The sequence below is a fragment of the Orbicella franksi genome, chromosome 11 (genome assembly GCF_964199315.1).
Source record: "Orbicella franksi chromosome 11, jaOrbFran1.1, whole genome shotgun sequence".
In the NCBI taxonomy this organism is placed as follows: Eukaryota; Metazoa; Cnidaria; class Anthozoa; order Scleractinia; family Merulinidae; genus Orbicella; species Orbicella franksi.
The window spans coordinates 3,489,809-3,517,496 of NC_138155.1; the positions used below are offsets into that span (position 1 = coordinate 3,489,809).

The 27,688-nt window shown below is 40.8% G+C and overlaps 1 protein-coding gene and 2 pseudogenes across 2 annotated transcripts in view; 1 reads left to right on the forward strand and 2 right to left on the reverse strand.

Annotated features, from left to right (window-relative positions):
* Nucleotides 1–27,688, reverse strand: part of LOC145502591 (low-density lipoprotein receptor-related protein 6-like) — a 222,467-nt gene that overhangs the window by 27,193 nt on the left and 167,586 nt on the right. Inside the window, exons 8-12 of the mRNA XM_081481914.1 lie at nucleotides 13,331–13,736; nucleotides 12,435–12,835; nucleotides 12,179–12,313; nucleotides 11,136–11,218; nucleotides 108–152 (exon numbers count right to left, since the gene is read on the reverse strand). Of these exons, the coding sequence (XP_081338040.1) occupies nucleotides 108–152; nucleotides 11,136–11,218; nucleotides 12,179–12,313; nucleotides 12,435–12,835; nucleotides 13,331–13,736 (1,070 nt within the window). The remainder of the gene's footprint in view (nucleotides 1–107; nucleotides 153–11,135; nucleotides 11,219–12,178; nucleotides 12,314–12,434; nucleotides 12,836–13,330; nucleotides 13,737–27,688) is intronic.
* On the reverse strand, nucleotides 4,006–10,419 carry LOC145503279 (uncharacterized; annotated as a pseudogene). Its single transcript, XR_014051457.1, has 8 exons — nucleotides 10,173–10,419; nucleotides 8,652–8,836; nucleotides 8,212–8,403; nucleotides 6,591–6,708; nucleotides 6,278–6,409; nucleotides 6,058–6,175; nucleotides 5,080–5,188; nucleotides 4,006–4,294 (listed from the first exon to the last, which is right to left on the reverse strand). The product of XR_014051457.1 is annotated as an uncharacterized LOC145503279 (transcript).
* LOC145502585 (beta-3 adrenergic receptor-like) lies at nucleotides 25,579–26,395 on the forward strand (annotated as a pseudogene).

The following is a 27,688-nucleotide window of genomic DNA, read 5'->3' on the forward strand; positions in this document are numbered from 1 at the left end:
GAATGTTAATTCGAAAAGTGGCGTCTATTAACTCTGATGGTGGTTTTCGAATGTTGTGCATGAGGATAAGTTTTTCCCTGGGAGTGTATTTTTTCGTTTGGACGGACATTGCAACTGATCCGAGCGGGGAACGCTCTGAAAACCTGAGGAATCTAACTCCACAGGAGAGCACTGCTCGGCTTGCGGAAACGGAAACTCGTCATAGTTCACGCCCAGTACGACATGCTGACTCACCTAACCATCAGAACAGAGGCAGAATTCGTCTGATGCCTGTCTTTATACTCGCAAGTAGATTATCCGTCTCAGGCAAATTCGTATCTTAGCTCATCGCTCGAGTCGCACTGAAGTAAATAGTTCGTCTTGAAGTTTCATCCATGTTATGCCTGTCCTTATCATATAGACACAACTGTTTTACTGGCAAATAAACCACTCGTAAAATTCAAGATATTGATGATCGACTTCTCTGATATCATGTTTGACCTTTAAACTGTACTTAAATTTATTGATATGGGACCGAAACATCTTCGGATCTTCCTTTAAAATAATCGGCAGTCTTCGGTTATCTTCGGAAATATTCAATAATCATCGGACATTTTCGGAAGTATTAGTAAACGTTCGTGTGGCCTTTGGACAATTTTTAGAGAATTTTGGGAAATCTTCGGAGAGTCGTCGGAAATCTTCGGAAAATGGTCAAAAATGTTACCAGTGTGTTCATATAATAAACAAAACTAATACATGGTTGCTTGCAGATATGGAATATCTCTTCTTGCTCAACTATTCATCTCTTCACTGCGCTCACTCGTTTCCCGCTTATGTAGAAATATATTTTTTCACAATAACTGCAGAAATTCTCGCGCGATTATTGATAAGTTTTCATTGTCAATAAACGGACAGACACATGAATTTTTTCCCCACTCCCTTTTTGCCTTCTTGTTATTGAAAATAATTGACGTCAGTTTTTCATGCGTCTGTCCTGTTATTGGCAATGAATTTCGTCATAACTATCGCCTCTCGGATCTACAGGGTACTTTGACAGGACGAAATTCATGATCAATAACAGGACAGATGCATGAAAAACTGACGTCAGTTAATTAGAGCAGGCATGGAGTATGGACTTTGCTGTAAATTGAGCTCATATCATTTCACTCACTCGATCCTTCGTTCCTTCATTTCTTCGTTCTTACGCAGGTTGTGCGCTTCCTGTTAACGTCTTAAGGAAACCACTGACAAGTGCATTAAATTATCGTTGTCGCTTGCGCACCGAAGTCGACAAATTGAAGTTGTTAAGGTGGTGGAGATACGATGAGTTCACCAAGCGATTTCTTTTACTTTTTTCCCTAAATCTCTGTCTGGCTAACCTGAACAGCGGGTGTCTGTACACAGGTTCTAACAAGCTGAATAATCGATCGACCACACGAGGGCACAGACTACAACTTTGCTTATAGCACGTTTTACAGGCAAGAAAAATCGATGCAAAAACTACGTGTGCGGCTTTCGATTTCGTCACGCTTAGTATGCCACCTTAATACGTTAAAATATTTTACTTCATTCTGCTCGGACTACACGCTTCACGGTCTCCGAGGACAGTTTTGCCTTGGATAGCTTCACGGTTTAAAAATATGGTAAACTTTTCGATCGACACTCTAGTTTTTAAGACTCCTTACAATCAATAAACCAAGTCGTCTTCTTATCATTTTACCTGCGATTCGTATTCACTTTCTTATTTGAAGTTTGTGAAACTTAAAGGGTCCGCATGAGAAAAGCTATTGTTCTTCTCAAATTATCTTTTAGCCACTTGCATGCAAAATGAGAGGAGTCGATTCGTACCAAAGATGATTATGATGTAAACAAACGCCTTGCTTTCTTTTCAAATCCATTCAGTTTATTAACAACAGAACTTTAAACAAGTGAACCTGCGTCAAGCTGAAGTTATAAATTGAATCTCTAACACCCTTCCATTAGTTCTAAAACCTGCACCTCGCGTCGCTGAAAGTCTTGAACAATTGCTACACGTTCCGCACAATCTCTTAGCAATGAGGTACTTTCGATAGACTCTCAAAAAACGTCAGGTTGACTTCGATTCCCAAGTGATCTGAGGATGGAAACCGAACTCATCCGAACCTCGTTTGGAAGACGGCGAGGAGTCGTCGTGTGGACTTTGCGGAGATAAACCCGTATGTGCGGTTAGTAAGGAAGTCCTTTATTTAAACACGATGACATTAAAAGCATTACATGCTTGAGGGCTCATGTGTAACTACCCAACACCTAATTAACCTACAAGTAAAGTGGATCAGATACGCATAATCAGTCAAGAGCTGTTTATAATATAGCCCTAATACTCATCGACTAAAACTAACTCTTCTCTTGACGGTTCACATCAAAATTTACGGTACTTTAACAATTAGATTATTCGCTCTCGATTTCTATGAGGTAATAGTTGATGAGGCCGAAGGCCGAATCAGCTATCACCTTATAGAAATCGAGAGCAAATAAAACAAATTAAACTCAAAAATAATCTTAAATTCTCTTCAGCCAACCATTTCTAATTTTTTTTAGTACATTGTATTTAACGTTACGCTTTAGAAAAATCGCGCGGACTAAATTGTCGTCTGGAATTTCTTGTTGTGTACGCACGCTCATCAGTTTTTTCAACATTTTCTAGTTTTTTAAAGTCCTAAAACCGTAAATGTCATTCTTTCAGTCTTCTCATGAATTAAATTATTCATTTGTACCTAAATTTTCTTTCATAACTTCGCAAAAACGAGAAAACGTCACTATTTCGCAGACGACCTCCGGCCACCGCGCACTAATAAGCAATTAGATTATGAGCTCGAGATTTCTATCGCGCGATAGAATCACTATCACGCATAGAAATCGAGAGCGAATAATCGAATTGTTTTGATATAAATCTACTAGTCGTTCAAAACTTTACCTAAATCCTCGTCACAGACATTTCGAAAAGGTCAAGAAGCGGCCGTTGTTTTGTTAACAATGGCACACTGCTAGGCTACGCACTATCTATCACAGAATAGAAAGTGAGTAGCGTAGCAAGTCAGAGAACGCCATTCGTGATAGAACGCTAGTAGATTTATATACTAATGGCTGATAGTACACGAGTAGCTCAGCCAATCAGTTGCAGCATTAGGATTAGTATAGACCAGTCGACAACTGACGGTTAACTATAAACACATGCTTCGAATCCAGCACAATCGGACGAAATGTCAGCTTTCCCCTGCTTAACAGCTTATTCTGAATTTTTCTGTTAAAAGATTGTAAAAAATCCTTTCATTTGCTACATATTTCTACAGGTAGTCTTTTAGTTATGACATCGGTAGGTATTTGTAGTTCATTGCCCTCTTTATCAAGTTAACGATTGTTGATTTTTCATAATGAAACTGGATGAAATTAAAGCATTTCCTGCAAATATCATGCAGCCATGTCTTAGTTTAAAGGTCTTGAAACCAGCTTGTACTGCTCTCTGGATTTCAAAAAGCCTGCTTTACCAAGGAGTCTGAATTCTACCCTAGCCGGTGACGTCACCAGAAGATCACTCTCTGGGACTCGCCCTAGGTTTCGCACTTCTCTCTCTAGCACCCAAACAAAAGAGAATGCAATTTCTATACTGATAACAATCAGACGATTGCAGCTGCACTTAGTTAGCGACTGAAATTTCCTTGGCTGCTAAAATAAAACAGAAACCTTCCGAAATTATGAGACATGCTCAACGTCCATTAGTTCTTTGTTCTATATTAGCTTAAAGGAGCTACGTCACAGTTTGCACATCTTGAATTGTTTTGCCTAAATTTCTCTTGCTCTTGCTTTTCTTCTCTGTAATCCGTGTTAATCTTCCCCATCCTTAACCATCCTTGGTCTCCTATGATTTGTTATCATCCCTTTGGTGTTTTGTAATCTTAGTAAACTATTATTTTCAGGTTTCCTTCACGGAAAAGGTAATTCTGTATGTGGCCAAAAAAACTCAAAATACCGCACGGTGACTGAGCTCCTTTAAGATTCACTCTGATGTGGTATACTCCGCGAAGCTTCCAGCATCCCACTTTCTGCAGAGCCCGACACAATTTTTTTATCGTTGCTCCCTGAGGGCCAAACTTTTGTTTCCATTTTAGAAGCCCTTGGTGGCACTTTTCAGCAACTTCACTGTGCTTGTTATCTTCTTCCAAATTTCTAATGACCACCTCAGCCATGTACAGGTTCCGCAGAACCTTCTTCCAGTTGACTCCAACAAGTTCATGAATGCAAAGGACATGCTCCTCTGTGACAGGACCATCAAGGCCACCTGATAACGATAATTTTGTAATAAGTTATGTTTACGATTCAAGAGAAAACCACTCTTTACAATGACAGTGATTCTATGTGTTTTAAATAAATAAAGATGACCCTTTGCTGAGAAAAATCTTGTTGAGATCTCCCCTGAGATGTGGCCAAGTTCATTGTTAAGCGTTTTCTCGATTGCGCTGACTTCGCCCTTTTCTGAACGGACTTTGTTAGTCGTTTGGGAGCGGCGTGAGGGCTTTGGAAGGTTTCACCTCGTAACTCTTAGAATAATGAAACTATGACAATGAACCTTGGATAATGTATAACAGTAAAAAAATTTATAAAATTTGACGTCTTTGAGAGGATAGATGGCCTGTAAGGTTTGACCGTGTGCAATATGATGTCAAAGTTTAAAAAAAATGTAAACGCTCAGAATTAAAATACTTTAAGGGATATTTTGTTTAGATTTTGTTTAGAAGTCTCAAGACTGAAGAAGACATATCAATTCTTCAAACACAGAAAATGTGTTCGGAAGATGGGACAAATTCCTATAAAACAAGTCGTAACTTAAACTATAGCTTAAATAATTTATGTTTCAATGCTTGTTAAAAAAACGAGACGATTCGGTTAGTGAGCACTCAGTCACATTAGAAAATAACTTGACAATGAACTGAGTTGATTTTAATTCTCGTTAAGTTGCCATTCCATTCAGTTTACGCATTGTAATATTGTTAGTGTGATTTCCAAACCCTTATAACACAACTGGAAATGCCTCAACTCCGTGGTTGTGGCTGTCTTGCTCCTCACCTCCCTCACACGTCGCTGCTGAGGTTGAACTTCCAGCAGTCGCACCAGTGTCACTAGAGACTTCGTCGATTTGGCCGTAATCTGCGATATTTTCGCGGCCGATGTCATGCTAGTAGGAACAATTCGAGAATATAAGTCACTCCAAATGTATAAATATATATATGACTAAATTTATAAAACCGTGTTAAAACTTTGCTCCAAAACAGCCATATGCACTTTGATTTCACAACTCTAAAAGGCTTTAAAGTCGCTCCAAACGATAAAAATAAATAGAGAGAAAGGAGAGCAAGAAAAAGAAGATAAGAGAATGGAGGAAAAAAAGACTGACATGTCTTTTAATTTTTATATCGTGTACGCTTGATTTGTGTCATTAATCCAGACATACATCTCCATGGAACGTGGCTGGATGACCCGGAAAAGCCCAAAAATGAGCCTGTCAAATTACTGTCGATCTTTCTAAAGCAACTGCAGTCAAAACTGGTGCATTTCCTGATCATTTCGAACATTCTCTGCCAATAATCACTTCAAAGGAGCAAGACTGGATGACCCGGAAAGGCTGGAAAATGAGCGTGTCGAAGTTCTGTCGATACACAGTTGAGGAGAGGAGGGCTCATGTCGTATATTTGTTCGAGGGTAACAGCGTTTTCATATTTGCCGCACCCGAATTTGGAGTAAGCCAAATAGAAGCCTTGTATACCACGCTCATTTCCCGCGGTGTTGTCATGTCGATGGACCGCACATTGCTGACCTGATAAATTGTTGGCCAACTTTGGTGCGATCAAAACCCAATTGCACCATTTTGGTTCGCTTCGGTGTCATATGAGGATCACTTGGTCATGCGGTATATGTATTTTGGCTAAACTGCGTCTTTCGAGACTATGAACTATGGGGAGACCAAACGAGCCTGATGTACTGCTGCAGCATATCAAAAGATACCACAATGCTACTCAGGGTTATAATGACGATTATAAAACCAACATTAACCAGCTCTATTACCTCAGTTCCTGCTACACTGTTGGGATTGCCATCTCTATCAACACATCCTTGATTATCTACTCCCACAATTTCTTCCCGTGTGTAGCGTCGACATTCCCCCCTGTAAAAAGTAAAAAAAGCAAATGAATTGATCTCTATAGAGTAAAGAAATGCTCCATTTTTCAAAAAAAAACATTACATTTGAGACAAAAAGACTTAGTACCCTTGGTTATATTGGTTTTGAAAACCATCATTGGCCTGCTGCACGTCGTTTTGATTGCCCTCTCTTTCTTCATCTCCTGGATTATTTCCTCTCACATTTTCCCTTCCCATAAAGCGTCGCCATGTCCTTATGCTGCAAAAAATAAAGCAAATGCAATGATCGTTCTTAATTCAGGAAATGCTCCGTTGTTTTAGAAAAAAATACTTTTCAGACCGAACGACCTAGGACCCAGGGAGAGAAACAGAAATAAAGAAAGTCCTTCTTTCTAAATCAAAACACTATTGTCACTGTAGTAATACTGAAGAGGACTTACAGAAAGTGACGTTTCAGTGTACAAATGATGGCGACCAAAATCGATGTCACTGCAAAAGGCAATCCCACGGCAATGGCCAGAGAAGACGTATCTTTCAAAATTTCTTTGCTGGAAGTTTCTGCGATGAAACAACAAAACATGGTTCTCTGCGATAGTGTTTCCCACTTTCTGCGAACATTTACTTAATTTGAAAGGTGTTAGGCAAATAATTTCACGACAAACAAATAATAAGACTAAAGGTATGAGAGGGTCTTCTGAGACGGGACGTGAGCGGAGGGGTTGGAAGCGGAAACCCTCTAAACTATAAGCTCCAAGATGACAAAATTTCAGAGGAGGCTGTTCGCAATGTGAGATTCGACGTATATGTCTTCGGAATTACGTAATTGTAACGAACAGGAATTGATTGGCCATGTTAGATTTAGTGATCTATACTCGTGAAGTCGAAACCAATCACAAGGACTGACCAAAACAGAGCAAACACCAGCCAAAGTGATGCTAAAATAAACCAAACCAGAAACGAATAGTGCAAAAGCAATTAAAAATTGTCTCTTGAACTATGATTAACTCAGAAAATTTGGCGACTTGAAGGGACACTGTCACCATTTTAAGCATGAGTTTGGAAATCTGAAAAACATATATCGATTATTGAAAACTGAATAATAATGGTTTTATTTTGTATAATAATGAACAATAATGGTTTTATTGTAGAGCAGCACTCCACAAATCATTACAACTCATTAGGAAGTGAGGATGGCTAACGGTGGCGAGGATGGAAACGGATTGCGATATGGATTTTTGAAAAAGCGTCAGGCTGTCAGTTTTTCAAAGGTTCACGTTTTGCTCGAAAATCGTTGAAATTTTGCAAAAATGTTGCTACAGTGTGGACTTTCTTCAAGAAATTGCTTTTGATCATTTAGTTAGACCTAATTAAGTTCTTATTGTATAAATTTAGGGACCATTTCGTGAATTTGTAACAGTTTTAAGCAAATATATTGTGACAGTGTCTCTTTAAGCAGAAAGAAGGTTTCGATCATATGTTACCTATTTTGTAAAATAACCTGTTAGTGACAATTTGCACAAAAGTTTTGATTTTTAACCCTCGGACGTACAATCTTACTCATATATACCTCCACCATGGTATAAGTGGGAGGAAGGATGGAACCCCTCCCCTCGGTTTTTAAATTGACATTGAGTAGATAGCCCTGAACCTGCTCTACAAGACGACAAAATTTTTGTTGGTTATGACGTCATATGACGTCTAATGACGTAATTTGACCTGCCATCTTGGATACGACATCTCAGATTTCACTATCTTCTTAAAAATTAGTTACGTCAACAAATCACGGAAATACATACAAAATCAAGCCAGAATGCTTATGGAATTTCTGCAGTTTGATGTAGAAAACTGGAAAAATAGAGAATGATGTCGAAAATGTTGAATTTTGGCTAGACCTATTTCAAAAGTCACTGACACACAACTGACATACCGAAATATCCTCAAAGGATAGATGAACGTAACAGGTACTGAAAGTTTCAGACTCTGAAACTCTGAAAAAAAAAACTTATAGGGGCGGCGGCATCCACCCCCTCCCCCTTTTGTACGTCGGAAGGTTAAATGCACGTCCAATACTTATACAGTAGATGGGAATTCCACTCCACTGCCCAGTCTCCAAACAAGTAGTAGTGGCATTCCCGTCGTCTTGAACATATCCACTCTGACATCCGAATACACAGTTTGATCCATACGTATTACCACAGGAACCATTCAGCAAAAGGGCTTTTGGAGGGATTCTCAAAGGCACACAGGTGACAGCTGAAAACGAAACGAAGACAATTGTCCATTTTTAAGTTGCAAATACTAATTCCGTCTGGTCCTGTGTTGGCGTCTATGGGAATAAACAATTCATTTTCGGGAACTCCAAATGCACAGTTTGCGTGCGGTTAGCTTTTATCAGCTGGAAAGGTTAGCATTGTATTCGGCCCTCTCCAAAAAAAAAAAGCTAACCACAAGCAAACAGTGCATTCCGAGTTCTGCAAAATACCCCTGCCGATTCATTTCACCTTAACAAAGGAAATCTTGGCCACTCCAGATTCCGTTTTCGAGACATTTTCTTGACAAAGAGCCGACCGCGTTGAACCCAGCATTGCACGAAAATAGACAAACTGTATTGTAATACTCTGTTGTTTTCCTGTACAACCCTGACGAATGCCATTGTTTGGGGTTAGTAGAGCTGGACACGTAAAAACTGGAAGACACAAAATGTTGGAAATTGTGGTTATTAAAGTTCAGTACATAGCGCCAGTCAGTACTTAGTAGCACGTAGTGGCACTCCAGTCGTCTTAGAAATTAATTTTGCAGGGCTCGATTGTCATATCTGGGAGACCAACGGTCCATTTTTAAAAGTAAAACCAGGCGCTGAATTAGATATTAAATATTTTGATACGTGTATACAATCAGTGAAACAGTAACTGTGGGATGTCAGCTTAGTTATATGAGTTATGGCCAAGCTTGTTCGGTCAAAATGGCTGGAAATGGGCCAAGTTCTTTCTTTGCCTGTTTATGGACCTCGACTCCGTATCCGCCATAAACATGCAAACATACAACTTCTGCCAATGTTGGGTGCACGTAAGAGCGACTTGGCGGTCGGGTTTGCTTAAATTGACGAAATCTGTGATTGCAAAGGACAAGTCTTGAAAATGCTGGAAAGTCTAAGGTCCGTTAGTCTTTTCTATTCTTTTGAAACTTTCAGGCCAAATTTTACAGCCTTGTTTTTTTGTATTTTCCGATACAGCATTTTCTTGATTTCGTAGGATTTCCTATTCAGAAACACTGGCGAAACGCAACTCTACGCCAGCCATTTTGGTTTTGCTTAGATCACGCAGCCTAGGGAGGGGGGTGGGAAGGGGAGGGACTCCCTTATATGGGCTATATAGGTATGTGCAGCCCCAAAGGGTAGGGCTTTCAGCCGTTTTGGTCTTATAGGGTATGGATTTTGGCCTTTTTTGTCATAAATAGGGTATGGTTTTTGCACTCTAGTCTTGAACTGGGTATGTTTTTTTAGAAGAAACCACTTCTTCAGGTCACAAATAGGGTAGGGAAAATCGAAGAGTTTGGTCATAAATGTGGTGAGGGTTTCGGGAAGCGAGCCACACACCCCCACCCAATTTTTTTGGGAGTACCCTCACCCAATTAATCACTCCGTAGAAGATGAATAATGCTCATCAGTCAGAGATAGCGAACCAATCAGATTGCTTGAAACACTAAGATCACAGATTGTGTGTATACTAATAAGGGGTATTAAAAACTGAAATCAAGGCGTTTCTGCAAAATCCAATCAATTGACAATCTACCAATACTAACAAACGACGTCTTTGGAGAAGAGGAGAACTCAATGCTACCGTCTAGTGTTAGTAATTTGCTGTAAATATTGCGGGTTTGTAAGTTGCTAGATAAAACTTTGGCCATCGTTAAACTGTCAGTAAAAAAATCTTGTACCTTAGTTGCGAACAGTTAAGGCCGAAAACAACGCGTTTCGACGCAGTCAAATCGATCAGTCGAAAAAAGTACAAATGAATGCTAACCAGCAAAGTCTTTGGATCGATCATAAATGTGTAACTCCATTGGTTGTCCCATTCCGCCAACAACGACACCCTGTTCAGAGGTTTTCATGTGGTACTTGTGAACGCTTTTGCTTTTCCAGTCAGACCAGTAGAGAACGTCACCAAATAGCGCGAGTCCAAATGGGTGCATAGAATCCGATGATAAATCCAGTATTAACGTTCGATTATTTCCTTGCAGGTCTACCCTCAATCTTATCAAGGTACGCATCGCACTAGTACAGCAGTCTATTTTGGTAATCCATAGCGAGCGAGTTCACCCACATTACTCCGTAACTAACAAGAGCTTTCATGTCAGAGCCATCTATGTTGGCTTGCCCGATTTTAACCGATGCTTTGCTGCTACTCCAATACATCTTTCTGAGATAACAGAATTGTAAATTAACATAAAGAACACCGTAAACTGCCGCTTATACATGTAAGCCTGGGCTTGCACAATTTTGTAAGAGCTTTTGGACGGGGTCATAAAAAGAGGGACTTATTTCCTGGGGGTGTGGTGGGGGGGAGTTTGACCGAAAATAAAAATACAAAATAAAAAAACGGTTCGATTTGAGCTACAGCAGGTTTGGTTGAAAATCAAACGAATTTATTTCATTTAAACTAGAGGGGCCTTATATCCGGGGGGATTATGATCGGAAGTGATATTTTGTTTACACGTAGATGGCCCATAACCGGGGGCGTTGAGGGCTAATATTAAGCAGCAGTTTACGGTACGCATTTAAACGTTGACGAAAAGATAGGAACTTTGTGGTGGGTGGCAGAAACAATATCCCACAACAAGTGATAATGAACTGTTGCCCACAGATATAGCGTAGCCTGCGTAACCCGGCGGTTTACGCAATTTTTAAAGTAATTTGCGAAAACGAGGTCAGTAGTCTTTCTTCCAGGCTCCTCGCGGCTTACGCGGCTTCGCCGCTTTCCTGGTACGCCGAGAGGAACTTTGTAAATTTCTCCCGTATCTGCTTCAGCAAAGATCATGAATTTATCCGAGGTTGTTTTGTAGAATAAACCTTCAGCAAAGGAATGCAGTATACTTGTAAGTGTCTGAGAGATACTGACAACACAGAAACCAATGTATCTTACTCGATCAATCCATTTGGTATAAGGGCATTCCCTTCGGGGAAATTTCAAATAGGTGTAAGCATTTGGGTAGCCAAGGAGATATATATTTTTATCTTAATTAATAAGATACAGCAATCAAAATACTCCCATATAAAAAGGTCGGCAATGATTTGAATTTGTTCAACATTGTGTCTGGATACACGGCAGCCGGGAAGTGTTTTCAAAAATCTAGATATATTCTGCCGTCTAAAATTCTTAAAGAATTTCCTGAGAATATCTCACTCAATTGTTTTAGAATAGTAGATCTTTCAGTGAAGATATGTCAAGCGACTTTTATAGATTGGGCTTCAACTGTAATTTTTGTGGATATTATCTTATGAAGGCTGACTCCGGATCGCGTTAGCATGAATATTATCTAGGCACGGTCGAAACATGGAGATGTTATAGCGATGCCCAAGCTCGAAAATTTCCTCAACTACAAAGCCAAAATAATACTCAAAATCGCCTAAAACTTCTAAAGAAAGATCTGCTATTCTAAGAAGAACTTTTGAGATATTCTCTGGGAATTCTACATGTACTTCAGGCTGCCGGGTATCTCCTAGATTTTTGAAACACTTCTCGGCTGCCGGGTATCTAGACACATTAAACCCCAAAAGGAAACCAATCTGCGCATGACTTGAGCTTAATTATTAGCCCTTAAAGATACCACTTAAAAACAGACATGACAGCGTTTCTCAATCAAGCGCACCCGTGATTTACAACATAAGCGAGATTACGAGCATCCCCGATCTTTCCGCATGGGAGTCTCGCTTCACCCCATCCCCGAGAAAAGATATTGCATTTGCTACTCCATTTTTTATATCTACTCCAATTTTGATACAACATATACAGCAGTGAATCGTTCTCACCATAATCACAGCTTTTCCCGTCAGGCTTGAGTTGAATGCCTGTTGGACATGCGCACTGGTATCCACCGTTTCCTCCTGGCTTTAGAAGACATAAATCGCTGCAGGGGTCATTGTTTTGAGCGCAAGGATGAGAACCTGAAGATGAAAGACAAACATTAATTACAATACCTGGTCTTAGCGACTCAGCATGTCACAGAAGGAACATCACAGAGCTTCTCATGAAGTGATGCTCAGAGTTAAGATATCAACAACATACCTGAAATTATCAAGGCTGGATCAGATACGTGAATTTCCATAGGTTTTTGAAGGCCATTGACTACGATTTGATGGTTTCCACTGCTTAAATTGAAACTTGAAATGCTCTTGGTATTCCAATCAGTCCAGTAAAGCACGTTCTCATACACTGCCAGTCCGTATGGATGGATATTATAATCAGCCGCGGATGACAATATAAGCTGTCTGTTTCCTCCATTGAGGTCTGATACCTCAATCTTGTCAAGTTTAGCATCGGCCCAAAACAGGCGATTTGTCGCTAGGTCGATAGTGAGCCCATTTGGCCAGCCTAGGTTTCCTGTTACAATGGTTCGTCTCCCTGAACCATCCATCCCAGCCTGTTCGATCTTTGGATTGGCGCCCCAGTCTGTCCAATACATCATGCTGAAAGTAATTAAAAGCAATATATGCCAACCCTCTCATAAGGTTTTTTTCATGTTTTGAAAAGAGGATTTACTATAAGATGCTAAAACTTTCAGTAGCTGTTCATTTTTCCTTTGCGTAAATTTCGATATCTTAATTGTGTTCCTGATTTTTGATGTTGGCATGACAACCGCAAATTTCGCAAGTTTTATGTCGGTCAGACCAAAAATCTACTTTTTTGAAACAATTCTTTATTTTTCCAGTTGCCTTCATCAAAATACAAAAATTGTCGTGTATTTTACTATTTCAAAAGAAATTTTGCTTGACTTTTGTATAAATTTCCGTTATGTTTTGAAATGAATTCCAAGATGGCGGATGAAATAACGTCATTTAACGATCCACTTGGGTCTTATGCGGACTGCACTTTTTTACATTTCGAAAAGACCTACGATTGATAAACTAGCTTACCTTAAAATGTTCAAATTACCTAACTGTAGCTTTAATTTTGCATCTTACCTATTTCTTAAATGAAGTACAATGGCCCTGGGTTTATCAAGTCCATCTTTGATCAGCAGTTTCCTCCCAGTTCCATCAAGCCGTCCTACTTCAATCCTATTGGTCCCTGTATCCGTCCAATAAATGTTTCTACCCACGTAGTCAATGGCTAAGCCCTCTGGTGTTTGAACATTGCAGCGAAACAAAATCTTGTCTGAGGTGGCATTGAAAAACCGGCTGATGATTTGACCTTGAGCAACGTCTGACCAATACACTCGATCTTCGACACGATCATAGTCCAGTGCAACAGGTTGCTGATTTTCAGGATGCTTGAACTTAGTTATAGGGGCGAAAGACTCGGAGTCCAATGGAATAAATCTGATAGATTTGTCGTCAGCGTCAGCAAAAAGAATAAACTTCTCGATTTCTGCATTTAAATTGAAGAGAACTGAGTCAAGCGAAGTACGTCCTAGTTAGATAAACTAATATTCACAAAAGCTGTCCACAAACGTGTTGTGTCACTTTAATTTAACACAGTTGAGGTACACAAAGAAATACATATTACAGTTCTCATAATACACTCTTTTTTCATAAGACCCTTTTTTATAAGAACGTTCAGGCTGAGATTAACCAAAGTTTTAAGAACGTACTAAGAACATTCCTCCAAACCCTTAACAACGTTTTTATTTTGCTAATCTGTATATTGTGACAAGCATGAGATAAAGGTAACAAAAAATGTAAATTAACCCAAATACGTTAAGGCATGTTTTGTATAAAATTACAATGGTTTTCTTATTGCATGACACACATCTCGGTTTGTAATGATCAGCAGTTCAGTCTTATTTATAACTGTTCCAAAATAACTTCCACACCAGCATCATCATCGTCATCAGGCTAGGTGATACAGAGTCCTAAGTATTATTAAGGTAGTTGACCTTATATTTTCTCAGCTTTGATTTGTTGAAATACTGAGCACCATGCATATTTAAGAACATTTTAAGCCTCAAATCGTAAAAAGATATAAGGCCGTTCAGCCTCAGCTCCAACAGTTAGACGTTCTTATATTGATAGAAAGAACAAATTTGAACAACAAAATCCATGCATGAAACTGAAACATGAGAATGGAGACGTTAGTTGAACATGTGTAAATAACAGGATCCGCCGAGCAATCGAAATGCATACACCACAGACACCACAGTTTGTCTAACTTTAGTAAATTCCAAGCAAATTTCCATGCTCAAATTTAAACAGCTCTATGACTAATTTTTCAACATGTTCTAGTATAACAAGAGCTTTCTACTAGGCTTTCCGTTGTGTTAGAGCGCTGTGAGAAAAATTTAGCCTTGTGATTAGATACGCATGTGTCCCTAACGTCCCAAGAAAAAACGCTTTTAATTAATATTTATGATGCTTTGCGTGCAGACCAACGGCTTTACACGTGCTGCCTGTTTTACACCTGGCTTTGCCTGGGGTGCTTTCCGTTCGACGAAAAATGTCAGATCAAATTTAAGAAAATTTCCACCGGAAGGTGGGAAATCATTTCCCTATTGACGGCATCTTAGTAGAAACTTTTTTACGAAATTTCCGAAACCGTTTTTGCTAAATGGAAAGCGACCCTGTTAAACCATACTTGCGCTGCATGTTGTTTTATAACGATAGGAGACCAAATTGCGTAATTAGTGGCTCTGCGTTTGGTTAATGATGTCTGTTATTCAGAGAACATGTCATGTTGACTAGAATCGTTTGCTATGCTTGTCAAACAGGATCAAAATGTCGAAGAGTGATATTTATGTACCGAGTTGCCATATTTATGTCCAAATTACATTATATATATCCAAAGTGCAATATATATGTCCAAAACTGCGATATGTATATCCAAATCCGGCGACCTGTTTTCGTTTTATATATAACAGTCAAATGATTTTACATATTTCAATACAGTTGCGATATAAATATTTCACGGACTTTTCTCGATATATATTTCATGCGGTCAGTATTTCATGTAAGTCTACATGACCTGTCCCGCATCTCGCGAGCATGACGTCGAGGCCGACATGTGAGTGGACGACTTTGCAAAACAGTAATATGGCGGCGGAAGAGGGGCGAATTCAGCGGATTGTTCGAGAGATCGTTAGCTCGGAAATCGGCAAACCAAACCTACCCACAAATGTACAGATTTATCAAAGCAACAGAGAGGCACCCGTTAATGCTGGTGGTGGTTTTCAAAACGTGAATGAAGAGCTGCGATGCAGGTTTCAGATTCCGAGACGTTTTCCCGCCAACGGGGACCGTGAATGTGCTCTCTCCCCGCTGCTCGCTCCTAACGCAGAAAGGCAAGCTCCTCAGCAGCAAATTGCTTCCAGTTTCAATCCATCATTCAATTATGGTGGAAGTTCGTTCATAATCTTCAAGTCTGCGACACCAGAATTCTGCACTGTCCACTTGGTTAGTAGTCAAGTGATTTCTTGCTCCTCGTATGACTCCCACCAGAGAATCGAAGAACGAATCGATGTTCGGTATCCACTGAACCGCCATATTGTCATGCTGCGGGATGCGGGACAGGTCATGTGGACTTAAATGAAGTCCGCCGCCATATTGCTGTTTTGCAAAGTCGTCCACTCACATGTCGGCCTCGACGTCATGCTCGCGAGATGCGGGACAGGTCATGTAGACTTACATGAAATACTGACCGCATGAAATATATATCGAGAAAAGTCCGTGAAATATTTATATCGAAACTGTATTGATATATGTAAAATCATTTGACTGTTATATATAAAACGAAAACAGGTCGCCGGATTTGGATATACATATCGCAGTTTTGGACATATATATTGCACTTTGGATATATATAATGTAATTTGGACATAAATATGGCAACTCGGTACATAAATATCACTCTTCGACATTTTGATCCTGTTTGACAAGCATAGTTCGCTCTAGCGTATCGGTTTTGACAACTTACTTGCACCAACAATCACAGTTGGCATGTGAATCAGTATTAACGCCACCGATAGCGACGAAATCCAGAACATGGAACTCATGGAGGCAGCAAATTATTGTAGTGCCTGTTTATCAAGACAAAAGAACAGCATTAACGTTTGTAATGTGACGAGAAACGTGTTCGCTCAAAGTAACAACAAAACATGCATTAATCTTACCAAAATGATCAACGTAACAGATAGATATTACTTTCTGACAGTTAAACGAACTTCAAGGACTGCCGGCTAATACACTGTACTTTCAGTTTCTAAATAGGGAAGGGACTTTTCCCTTTTCGAACACGTGATGCATATGTTAATTCGGAAAGTGAAGTCTATGAATTCTGGAGACGGTTTTCAAATGTTGTGGCGATAAGCTTTTTCCCTGAGAGTGCATCTTTTCGTTTGAACGGACACTTGCGCTGAACTGAACGGTGAACACTCTGAAAACTTGAAGAATCTAACTCAGGAGAGCACTAAATGGCCTGCGGGAACGGAAACTCGTCACAATTACCCCTTTGTTTCCATTGGCCCTTAAAAGCCTCATTTGCGGAGTGGTCAATTTGTAAACTTTCCTGGTTCTGCTAATACTTCCAACGCCCTGTCTTCAGGCAGCAGCAGTGTTAAACAAAAAATATATATATAAAGCGGAAACCAGAGCGAAACAATTGGCTTTTTGTTTTACTACAGACGCATTATCCTTACGCGAACTCGCCTAAGCAGCAGCCGAGGATGGAGGCAGAATTCGTCTAATGTCCGTCTTCACACACGCAAGCGCATTATCCGTCTCAGGCAAATGAAGCAAATAGTTCGTCTTGAAGTTTAATCCATGTTATTCATATCTTTAAGTACTTAGACATACTATTGAAAAAACAATTATAGTCTGATTATAAATGCGTCTTTGATCCAGTATAAAAATAGCCTATTACTATTGATCTATGAATTGAGTATTCTTAGAAGGTCCATTTGTTTTCACTGAACTCATTAATTCCATTCGTCTCGCATGCTTGCAGAACATTTAATTCTTCCAGCTATCGCTTATGTAGAAATATCACTTGGGGCAGGCATGAAACTTGGACTTTACTGTAAAGTGACCAAGTTCGTTTCATATCCAATACCCTGCTTTCTACGTAGAAATACCGTTAAAAAGAAAATTAAACTACTTTAGTCTGATTATTCGTCCAGTATAAAAATAGCCTATTACCACTGATCTATGAATAGAGTATTCTCAGAAACCCATTTGTTTTTACTGAACTCATTAATTCCATTTGTCTCGCATGCTCGCAGAACATTTAATTCTTTCAGCTGTCGCTTATGTAGAAATATCACTAAGAGCAGGCATGGAGCTTGGACTTTACTGTAAAGTGACCAAGTTCGTTTCATTTTACCTCTTCGCTCCTTCGTTCTTTCCCAGGTTCTTCACTTCCTGTTAACGTTTAGGTGAATCAGCTGACCAGCGCATTACGTTATCGCAGACACTGGCGTACCGAAGTCAATTAGTACTGCAATTCGCATAAAGAATAATAAAAACTTTGGCTCTTACATTTGTGCAATTTTTCACATTGGAATTTCAACCCGTGCGGTATTTTTGAGTAAATGACGTCATTTACTCCAATTCTCAACCAAGACTTGGAACAAGGAAAATTAATGGCGGCCGTAAATTATCGGAAATAAAGGTTTTAAAAAACGTGAGTTCTAATATATGTTCATAATAGATTGAAATTTGGCAAGATATCTAGGAAAGACCTATCGTGTACGAAAATGTAAAAAATGGATATCGAGAATTTGATCATAGGGTTCACAACAGATTTTCTCTCAAACCTTACCTGTTGGCTGCTTATGTCCAGAGAACTTGACTTTTGTAATTAAAAAGGAGGTCCTAGTGTTCGTTTAGGCGCAGGAGGACCCTCAATAAACCCCTTAATTCCTTAAATTATCTGCTTTCAGAAACGTTTATATTTGAACCAATCACTTCACACTTTGTGAGAGAAGAAAAATAGGTAGAAAGTTAAGCGAGAAATACAACTGACGTGAATGGATGTATTGCCATTGTCAAGGAGCAATTTGATGTACGTCTCATGACAAAGGAACCCATATTTAGTCGACAGGGATTCCATATGTTCTAAGCACACAGTGTTCTTGAGGGCACATATTATCTTTTACGAGTGCTAGCTATGCTCTAATTTTCAGTGATAATTTTTTTACTTTGCGATAGGATTGGTGCAGGTCTATATTCACTGTATAGAAAGAAGGTGATTGCTGCATTCAAACTAAATGAAAGCTGATGGAAAAATCGTTAGGTCCAAGTATTCGTTTCCGAGAAAAAACGATGATCTGTCCCAAGCCGTTTAGAAACAGCCACCATTTCGTTCATGTGCGCGCTCTAATTGTGCGTGATATTCCTGCTCTTTGACCGCTCCCATGTTTACTATAGTGTGATGGGCTTCTTCGTCTACCAAATCACGGCTCTTACCTCAGCTTTCAAATTCCTGACAGGTGATCACATTCTACGAATGGTATTTGTCCATATCACGACTTTGGTTTCCCTACTAAACAAAAAGATGCATTGCGGCATAGTCAGCAGTAGTGAACGTTGTGTTGTGGCTGTTGGAAACTCAGGAAATTAAGGTCGACTCCACGGCAATTCTCAGTCAACGGCGTCGTAAACCAGGCCGTAAACTTTTAAAAAGTCCTGAGTGAGAAGGTATGAGACATCAAATACTAGTAACTACGCTCAAGGAGGCAGCTGGAGGAAAAATATGAGGAGGAAACGGACTTATACTAAAGTCGACCTCACCGTTATTTTCATTTAACGTCGTAGCTCAGGCCGCAGACATTGCAAAAATCTCCAGTAAAAACCCTTTTTGTGAAGATTATCTGATCATGCGGAACTGAAACTCAGAAGAAATGCAAAAAATCAGTACCGGCTGATATGACCTTGTAAGATTGAGATAAGGAGATTACTGCGCCTTTCAATAACATGCGGACTCTAAAATTCAAAGCTCAACCGACAAATGCGTTTTTCGCTACCGTTAATCAAAGGTACGGCGGCTCCTCCAGCTCCTAGCTTCCGACTACTGCCGAGCACTGTTTCGTATCCTCCAACACATCCGCCATGTTGTCTGAACTGTGCTCAACGATTTGATTGCCGCGTGCTCGGCAGTAGTCGGAAGCTGGGAGGAGCCACATGAACCATCTTGTCTTTCTTGTGAACTGACCTAAAGAAGAAGAAAACAGCAACAAAGGTAAAACCAGAAACATTAGTACAGGGAGTACTAGTAAAGGAGAGTAGTAGTAAAGGGGCGGGAAAAGTATTGTTAAATCTCGTCTCACATCTTTCGTATAATTGATATTATACTGCAGCTGTAAACAGCCTGGCACAGTCTGCAATTATACTTCAAGATCTTCGCCTCGATTTAACAAGGTATGTTCAAAGCCCTCATTCGTTAGAGAAGTATTACTGGACAAAACCTCCCTGCCAGTAACAAGGTCAAACTCATTCAAACAGGTCAAATTTGGGGCGGTAGCAATACTTAATAAAAGTGTCCTCTTGGGACCGGTCTGCCATTGTCAGAATCTCTGGCACTTAGATACCCTTGTTAGCCGCCGCTGAGGTGGGGGCACCTCTGACAGAATGTGCAGTAAAGATAGTTATACCAATGCCTGCCTCCTTCGAGGAAACTTTTGTCCATCTAGCCAGAGTAGCAGAGGTTACTGGTTTCTGTGGCTGAGTGTAAGATTGGTATAGACTATCAGCCTTAGACGAATCTACAGGCCTAAAATCTCTTGTACGAGCCTCATACACCCTAAAGCATGCAACTGGCACAAGTGTTGATTGTCTGGGAAACTAGCATGGAAACTTAATTTAGGACCTTGACCTGGGCGGGAAGTCTTAGAAAGCCCTGGAAGCTTAAAAGATACACCTTCAGCATAGTATGTTCAAATCGAAAATCCCTCTTAGCCAAGTTCGAAGATCAATCTGGAGCAGTGAGCGCAAATAGGATTGTGAGCCTCATAGACAAAAGTCTAAGAGGCAATGAAGTTTAAAGACCAATAGACTTGATGCAATTCAGAACAACTGAAACATCCGAAGTGGAAGAACACTTGGTAAGAGGAGGCCGGAGTTGGAATGGCCCTTTAAGAAATCGACATACTAAAGGGTGCGAGCCGACATTACTAGAGTCCACCTTAGGTAAAACAGCCGACAGAGCAGAACGATAAACATTTAAGGTTCTATATTGTCTACCTTCCTTGAACTGATCTTTCAGGAATTCTAACAATGACTCTAAAGAAGCCAAAAGGGGATTAACTTTTCGTGGGAGACACCTGCTATTGCACTTGTTCCAGGCAGAGGAGTAAGCACTGGTTGTGTTTCTCCGCCAAGCTGCCAACAGAATTTCTGTAGCTTCTTAAGAAAAGCTTTCTGACGGGAAACGTTGGCTGACAGCAGCCACCCGGCTAACTGAAGGTTGGGCAGTGGATATGTTTGATCCTCCCTGCTGAGGAGATCCGATCGGGAGTCACTGGGAGGAGCAGACGAGGGCCTACACAGAGCTCTAACAGCGAGGGGTACCACGGTTGGACTGCCCAAACTGCAGTTACCAGGACAAGTTGGCTCACTTCCAGAGCCACAATTTGACGGAGGCACCAACCTATTAAGGCAAACGGGGGAAAGGCATAACCCAGAAGATGCTCCAGTTCAGGTAGAAGGCATCCGCGAAGGTTGCCAGAGGATCTGGTGTCCAGCTGACAAACTGAAGGATTTGGAAAGGCAGCCGTGAATCAAACAGATCTATCTCTAGGTAGCCCCATGCGACCCGTAGGGCTTGGAAAAGGGAAGGTTTCAACTTCCAGTGGTTAGAGTCTATCATAACTGTTGATTCCCAGTTTGCCCTGATATTCAGAGCGCCGGGCAAGTGCTGTGCTGAAACTATTAGATGGTTGGGAAGACACCACTCCCAGAAACTGACCGCTAAGTTTGAAAGTAGATGGGAGTGGGTGCCCCCCATCTTGTTGATGTACGACACGGCAGAAACATTGTCCATGAGTAGATGAACATGGGCACAAGCTCGGTCTCTTGAGAAGGATTTCAGGGCAAAGAACCCTGTAATTAGTTCTACGCAGTTGTTATGGAGTCTCTGTTCGGGCAGGGCAAGGTCCTCCAACTCGAACCCCTTCGCAGTAGGCTCTCCAGCCTTGGCGAGAGGCACTTGGGGCCTTGCCATTCCAAGCCCCCAAGTGATCCCTCCACCATATAATCATCTTGATTGTCTCCTGATTGAGCCAAACGAGAGCATCGTATGAGGTTTGGGAAACTATAGACGCATTCTTCAACTTCTGGAGACTAAAATGGAGAGGAGCAGGGAAAACTGCCTGAATTGAGGAGGTCAGGAGGTCCAGGAATTTTGACAACTCTCCGATTGAGATTACCTGGGAGACTAAAAGGCTGTGGCATTTTTTCCTGATCTTTCGTAATTTCTCGCCATGAAAGGCCGAGACACAGGTTCTCGGAATCCACAAGATGGCCTAGAAACTCCAGTTGCCTTAGCTTGAGGGGATTAAGTGAGATTTTTAGGTAATTTATAATAAACCCTAAGCTCTCTACGATGTTTAATGTTGTGGCTGCGTGCACGTGGAAAAGAAGTAGGTCCTTTGAGCTGGCCATGATGAGAATATCGTCCAAGTAAATGATTAGACGAATTCCCACTTGTCTGAGGAGAGCTACTACTGGTTTCATTGATTTGGTAAACAACCTTGGTGCAGCTCAGTTGCTAGTCCGAATGGGAGGCAAGCAAACTCCACTGGAGACCCTTTCCAGAGGAAGCGGAGAAACGTTTGGTACGCTTTCCATACTGGGACCGTCAGATAAGCGTCTTTCAGGCCTAATTTCACCAGGAAATCGCCTTTTTTAAAAGACCCTTGAGCATGTGAATGCCCTCCATCATGAAGTGTTGATATTCTAGAAGGTGATTAAGGGGTTTTCGATTTATCACAGGACGGTTCTCCTACCCTTCTTGGGTACTAAAAACAAATTACTCACAAAACTCTGAGTTAAACGAGTACTGGGAACGAGATGGACTACTTGTTTTTGTAATAAGTCTCCGAGTCTACTATGACATTTTGCTCGGTTTGTGACAGACAATAGGGGTAAGGAGGATTCATTTGAATGGTTGATGACACCACTTCTAAGTTCTACAACTTCTAGAATCCAAGAATCTTGAGTGATTTTTTCCCAAACTGGGAGAAAATATTTTAGGCGCCCCGCCACCAGGGGAATGTGTTGAGAGTTGGGAAGGGAGGTTGGGTGGATACTGCATAACTACTGGGTTGGTGTTCTGGGTTTGGGCAGTAGAATAACTCCGACCTCGTCCTCTCCCTCTCGGAGTTTGTGGGCGGTACCAGGTTGACTGCTGGAGACAGTTGAATGACTTGAAGCCTCTAAACTGTTGGCGGCCTCCACAGCCCCTTGTTGATCCCCTGGAGGCTCCTCTTCGAAAAAACGGCTTTCCAGCTCTTGCTGCTTTTCAATTTTAGAACAAGTTTTCAAGCGCTGCTCAAACCCTGTGCCAAAGAGCTGACGATGAGCATCAGGAAATTCCTCTTTAGCCAAAGAGGTGAGCATAGGGTTAAGCTTCGTGAGAACTTGTTCACGACGGACAGAAGCGATCTGTGCTGAAGTATCCAGTGAGTAAAATGGCATTTTTGACACACACAGTTCATGAAATTCATAATCGAGGCCTTGTCCAGTGTGACAGAGCCATCCTTGTTCATTGCTTCTACTGAAGGTGACAAGTTTTTACACAAGGGGCTCAGAGAACCAAGCAGATATAAAACCTTGCCTTGAATCCCCTTTTGAGGTTTATCCTGAGATTTCAAACCTTGAATCAGGGACTTCAGATAATCGTCAAGGGTAGGCGTGTATGCCTCGTCAATGTTTGGTCAAGGACAAGTTTTCACCAAGGCTCTTTGCTCAAATCGTGAGAGCAGTTTCCTAGTGGCACCGATAAAGGCACTTAACTCTTCGCTAGCTTACCAGCGTGAATGTAGAGCCAGGTCGTCATCTATTAAATCGACCTCGTCATCTTCTGAGTAAGACGCACTGAGCAATTCTTGAGCACGTGCTCGCTTAGACGGTTCACCGTCTTCAATGTAAATTGGCTCTTCGGTTAAAGACCTTTTACTGTTACTTTCTGCTTGGCCCATTGACACGGCATATGACGAAACCTTTCGGCCCAAAGGCACTTCGGTTCTTGGGTAACCCCATCGGCACTTCGGCTGAAATTGACGAGCGTAAACTTTTAAACAAATCAGGTCGAATTTTCTCCAAAAAGGAGGAGGATAAAGCAGAAATAAAACCTAGGTCGGTCACAATGGCTTGGGCCAGAGCGGAATTCTTAGAAGCCATACCTGGATGGACGTCGGAGAATTGAGATGGAGAAGATGAAAGTTCATCTAACGAGTCTTGTACTTTGTTCACCATTGCGAGTGAACAAATAAGACAAGGTGGTTCATGTGGTCAGCGGCTTTTAATGACCAATTAACCGATTCATGCGCACGCTCGCGCGCGTTGCTAAGGAAACAATCTCTTTCCCAGAGCCCACGTGTCTTTTGGTCAGCGCAAAGACACGGAGCTCTGGAATAATCAATTTCCAGACTTCAAGAATTTAGGAGTTCCGGTTTCACGGCGCATGCGTGCCTTAGTTTAAAACATGGCAATCTCGTTCCCGGAACTCACGTGTCTTTTGGTCAGCGTCAACCAGCGCCAGCTCTGGGAACGAGATTGCCATGTTTTAAACTAAGGCACGCATGCGCCGTGAAACCGGAACTCCTAAAATCTTGGATTCTGGAAATTGATTATTCCAGAGCTCCGTGTCTTGGCGCTGACCAAAAGACACGTGGGCTCTGGGTACGAGATTGCTAAGGAGGTGAAATTTCACTTCCGGTTACTTACGTCAGCCTGAGCGCGGAAAATAAAAACAACTCCATAACTTGCAAATTCGCTTACATTTTAGCTGTTTTTCTTTGTTTTTCACAACTGAAATACAAAGTAAAAAAGTTCAAGCAAAGACAAAATAAGAGAAAAACAGAAAAACAAGAGCAATAGAAAGAGAAAACCTCCGCGTGGCTTTGTTTGATCTTACCGAAGTGCCCTGGTAGTGTAAACTGCGCCCGCTCTGATAGGTTAACTTGCAATATATATATCAGGGGCACTTCCGATTTTTTAAATGCTAAAGGAAACGCGGTTTTTCATTAAATCCAGCCTTTTTCGACGAATTTCGATTAAAACTAACGTTGGAAACATAGCCGAGTGATGCATTCCTTTTTCGAAATCATGCTTTTTTCAGAAAGTTACGAATTTTTCAATATTTTGACATTCTCTCAACATCTGTCCTTTTAGAAATGAAACAGAATCTATGCATAGCATGATGACGATTTAAGTTAAAATATTAATTAAATCAATGAAAAAAATCCCGATAAAGTAATTTGCCTGGGAGCCTTTGCATTTTTTCAGTATTAGTCACATGATCATGGGCGTGGCCCGATGACGTCATCACTAGTGTTACTGATCATGAAAAAGTTAAAACACATGAAATAAATGAACTAACTAAAAATGATGAAGTTGTATGAGAATAAATTTTCCTTAGCAACGGCCGGAAAAGATCAGTTAATGGGCCTTTAAAGAGTTGACGAGTACGTACTTCACTTAATTGTTGCGCTTCGTCGTTTTTATGCTATGTACTTCTATGTACTGTTGTTTTGAGTGACTAAATGAGATAGAGCATTGTTGAATTGAGACGAAAATCACTGGTCCGCCGCTAACCGCCTAACGTTCTTCAAATAAAGCAAGCTGAAGTGAATAAATTTACTTTGGACATCAAAATGTGAAAGTCTTAGTATTCACTTGTGGTTAGTTAATGAACTCTCATCCAAGAGAATCTGGCGAAATAGTTAACTCCAAATTTCCGTTGAACTCTATGATTAGCGCTTACGACAGGATTCTCAACCTGCGATCTACTCTTGGAAAGCGCCTTTGTTGAATTGCGAGGCTTCAGCTGTATATTCAAGTGGATTCCGGTCTTTGGAAACCAATATGAAACTCTAAGTCAACATTAATTTTTAAAATGTGATACTTACCGTCACGCAGATGCAAATTCTAGCCAATAAAAAAATCATAAATTTAGTTGAAACACGAACAAATTACCTATCAAGCTGTCGACACAAACAGCTTATTGTTTTGAAAGCAACACGAGCAAGCGAAGCCGTTTGAGTTAATCCAGAAAAATTAATATGAATTACACTGCAATCAACACCACATCAGTCAGTTGTGGTTCAGTCCCAAATATACGTATTCAGCTTCCTGGAACACTTTCTCCCGAGCTTCGCGCTGTATTCATCTTCAGAATCGCCGTTAACGCTATAAGCTGTCCTTTCGTCAGTTCGCTGAACATCTTGGTGATGGTGGCAGTGAAAACCAAACGTCAACTTCACACCAAATCTAACGTATCACTCGCCTGTTTAGCCACAACTGACCTTGTTGTGGGACTTGTTGTTCAACCGGTTTGCAAATCGTCCGTTATGGCTTTATGCTCAAAGGTGAGACTGGCATAAACTGCACCAGGGTAGACAGGATAACAACAGCTATAACCTTAAGGTGTGTCATAGTGTCACTTAATCATTTCGTTGTGTTGAGTGCAGGGCGTTATCTCGCTATAAAACACTGTCTTTTTCGCGCACGAGAACCTTGTTACTGAGGTGCGTAACATCGTAGCTTCTTGCCTGGCGTGGGCTGCCGCGATCATCCCTCCGATGGAAGACTTCTGGCCAGCAAACATACCTTATGTCGCGAAATTGGCTGTTCTTGTTACACAGTTTATCCTTTTTGCGTTAGACGTTTATTTTAATGTTTCTGTATACAGAGAGTTCCGCCGCAACGAAAAACAAATAATTGCTAATCAAGTTTCCACAGAAGTGAAGGAGAAGTTACTCTAGAATTACTGAAAAACAATTCTCCGATGTTTGATATCCCTCAAATCGGTGTTAATTTGTTGAAATTAACTTTAAGGCTATAAGCCTAAATGAACGTTCAGTTCTAATCTCCCGAAGATGCTCTGCCACAAACAAATCACTCGCTCACGACTTCCGACAGCTAGACAGGCTAATACGAAGGAAGCTTCTTGGTTTGCAAAATATCCCAGAGATACAATGAAGACGGATAAATAACAATATTTTCTTTTTCAACTTCAAATAAAATTAGTTACTACTTACGTCTAAAGTCAGTCATTGATATGGTGCTAAATACTCTACATTCTGAATAACTTGTAGTAAAAGATACACAATTATCAATGTGTGTCAACCATGCTAAGCACCTGATAAGTTACACGTATGAAATCACATTTAATAAACAAAACCTCTATTGAGGTTCTTTTCACCTTCTAAGGCAATTTGACTTTTATATTATAATGTTCACTTGATACAATAATAATACTGGTGTTGTTTTGAAGTGTCCATACTTGATAGTGAGTATAGACTTCCCAAGAAATGACTCTTTAAGCATCTCTAAGTTTCAGCATAGCAAGCGTGGAACTCACACCCTCTAGTAAAAGATCAAAGTCTTTGTATCACTTTCTCTGAAATTCCCTGAAACATGGAGGAAAGAAAGGTCTACCGAGGAAAGTAGACACAACTTAGCACTTTCCTGGTTGATTTGCTTTGGCCCCAAAAACATTTATTTGGGTCATGATGAATTCCCAAATTCATGATGAATTCCCAAATTCCCGAGACAGTAAAAAACATCCCACATCCTATGCCCAAATTTTGGAAGTCAAATCCTGTCAAGACATTTTGAATTCAGGGAATCCCGCACCATAGTTTGGTCGAATTCCATATCCTGATAATACCTTGCAGACCCAGCTAAGTGTAACAAAGTCAATTATCGCTACTGACCAGGTGAAGGTAAACTCTGCATACGAGCCAAGTGGCCCATCATGCCGGAGCTTATTCCGGTTTCTTTAGCGTGAAGCGAGTAGGAGTACTTCTACTCTTCCCTGGATGTGATGCTAGTCCATACAGCTGTAGCAGGGTAACCCAACCCCCCCCCCCCCCCCCTCCAAGCATTAAGCTCACCAGTATCCAATTATACACCTGGGTGGAGAGAGGCACTGTGAGAGTAAAGTGTCTTACCCAAGAACACAACACAATGTCCCGGCCAGGGATCGAACCCGAGCTGCTTGATCTGGAGACAAGAGCACTAGGCAAGAGGCCACCGCGCCTCCCACTACTAACAATTTGAAGGATAGTAAAAAAACATAATTGCAATGAAGTCATCCAGTATACCTGGAACAATGCTCCAATGTTATAAATTATTGAATATTTAAATGAAAGTGATCATATGATTGCA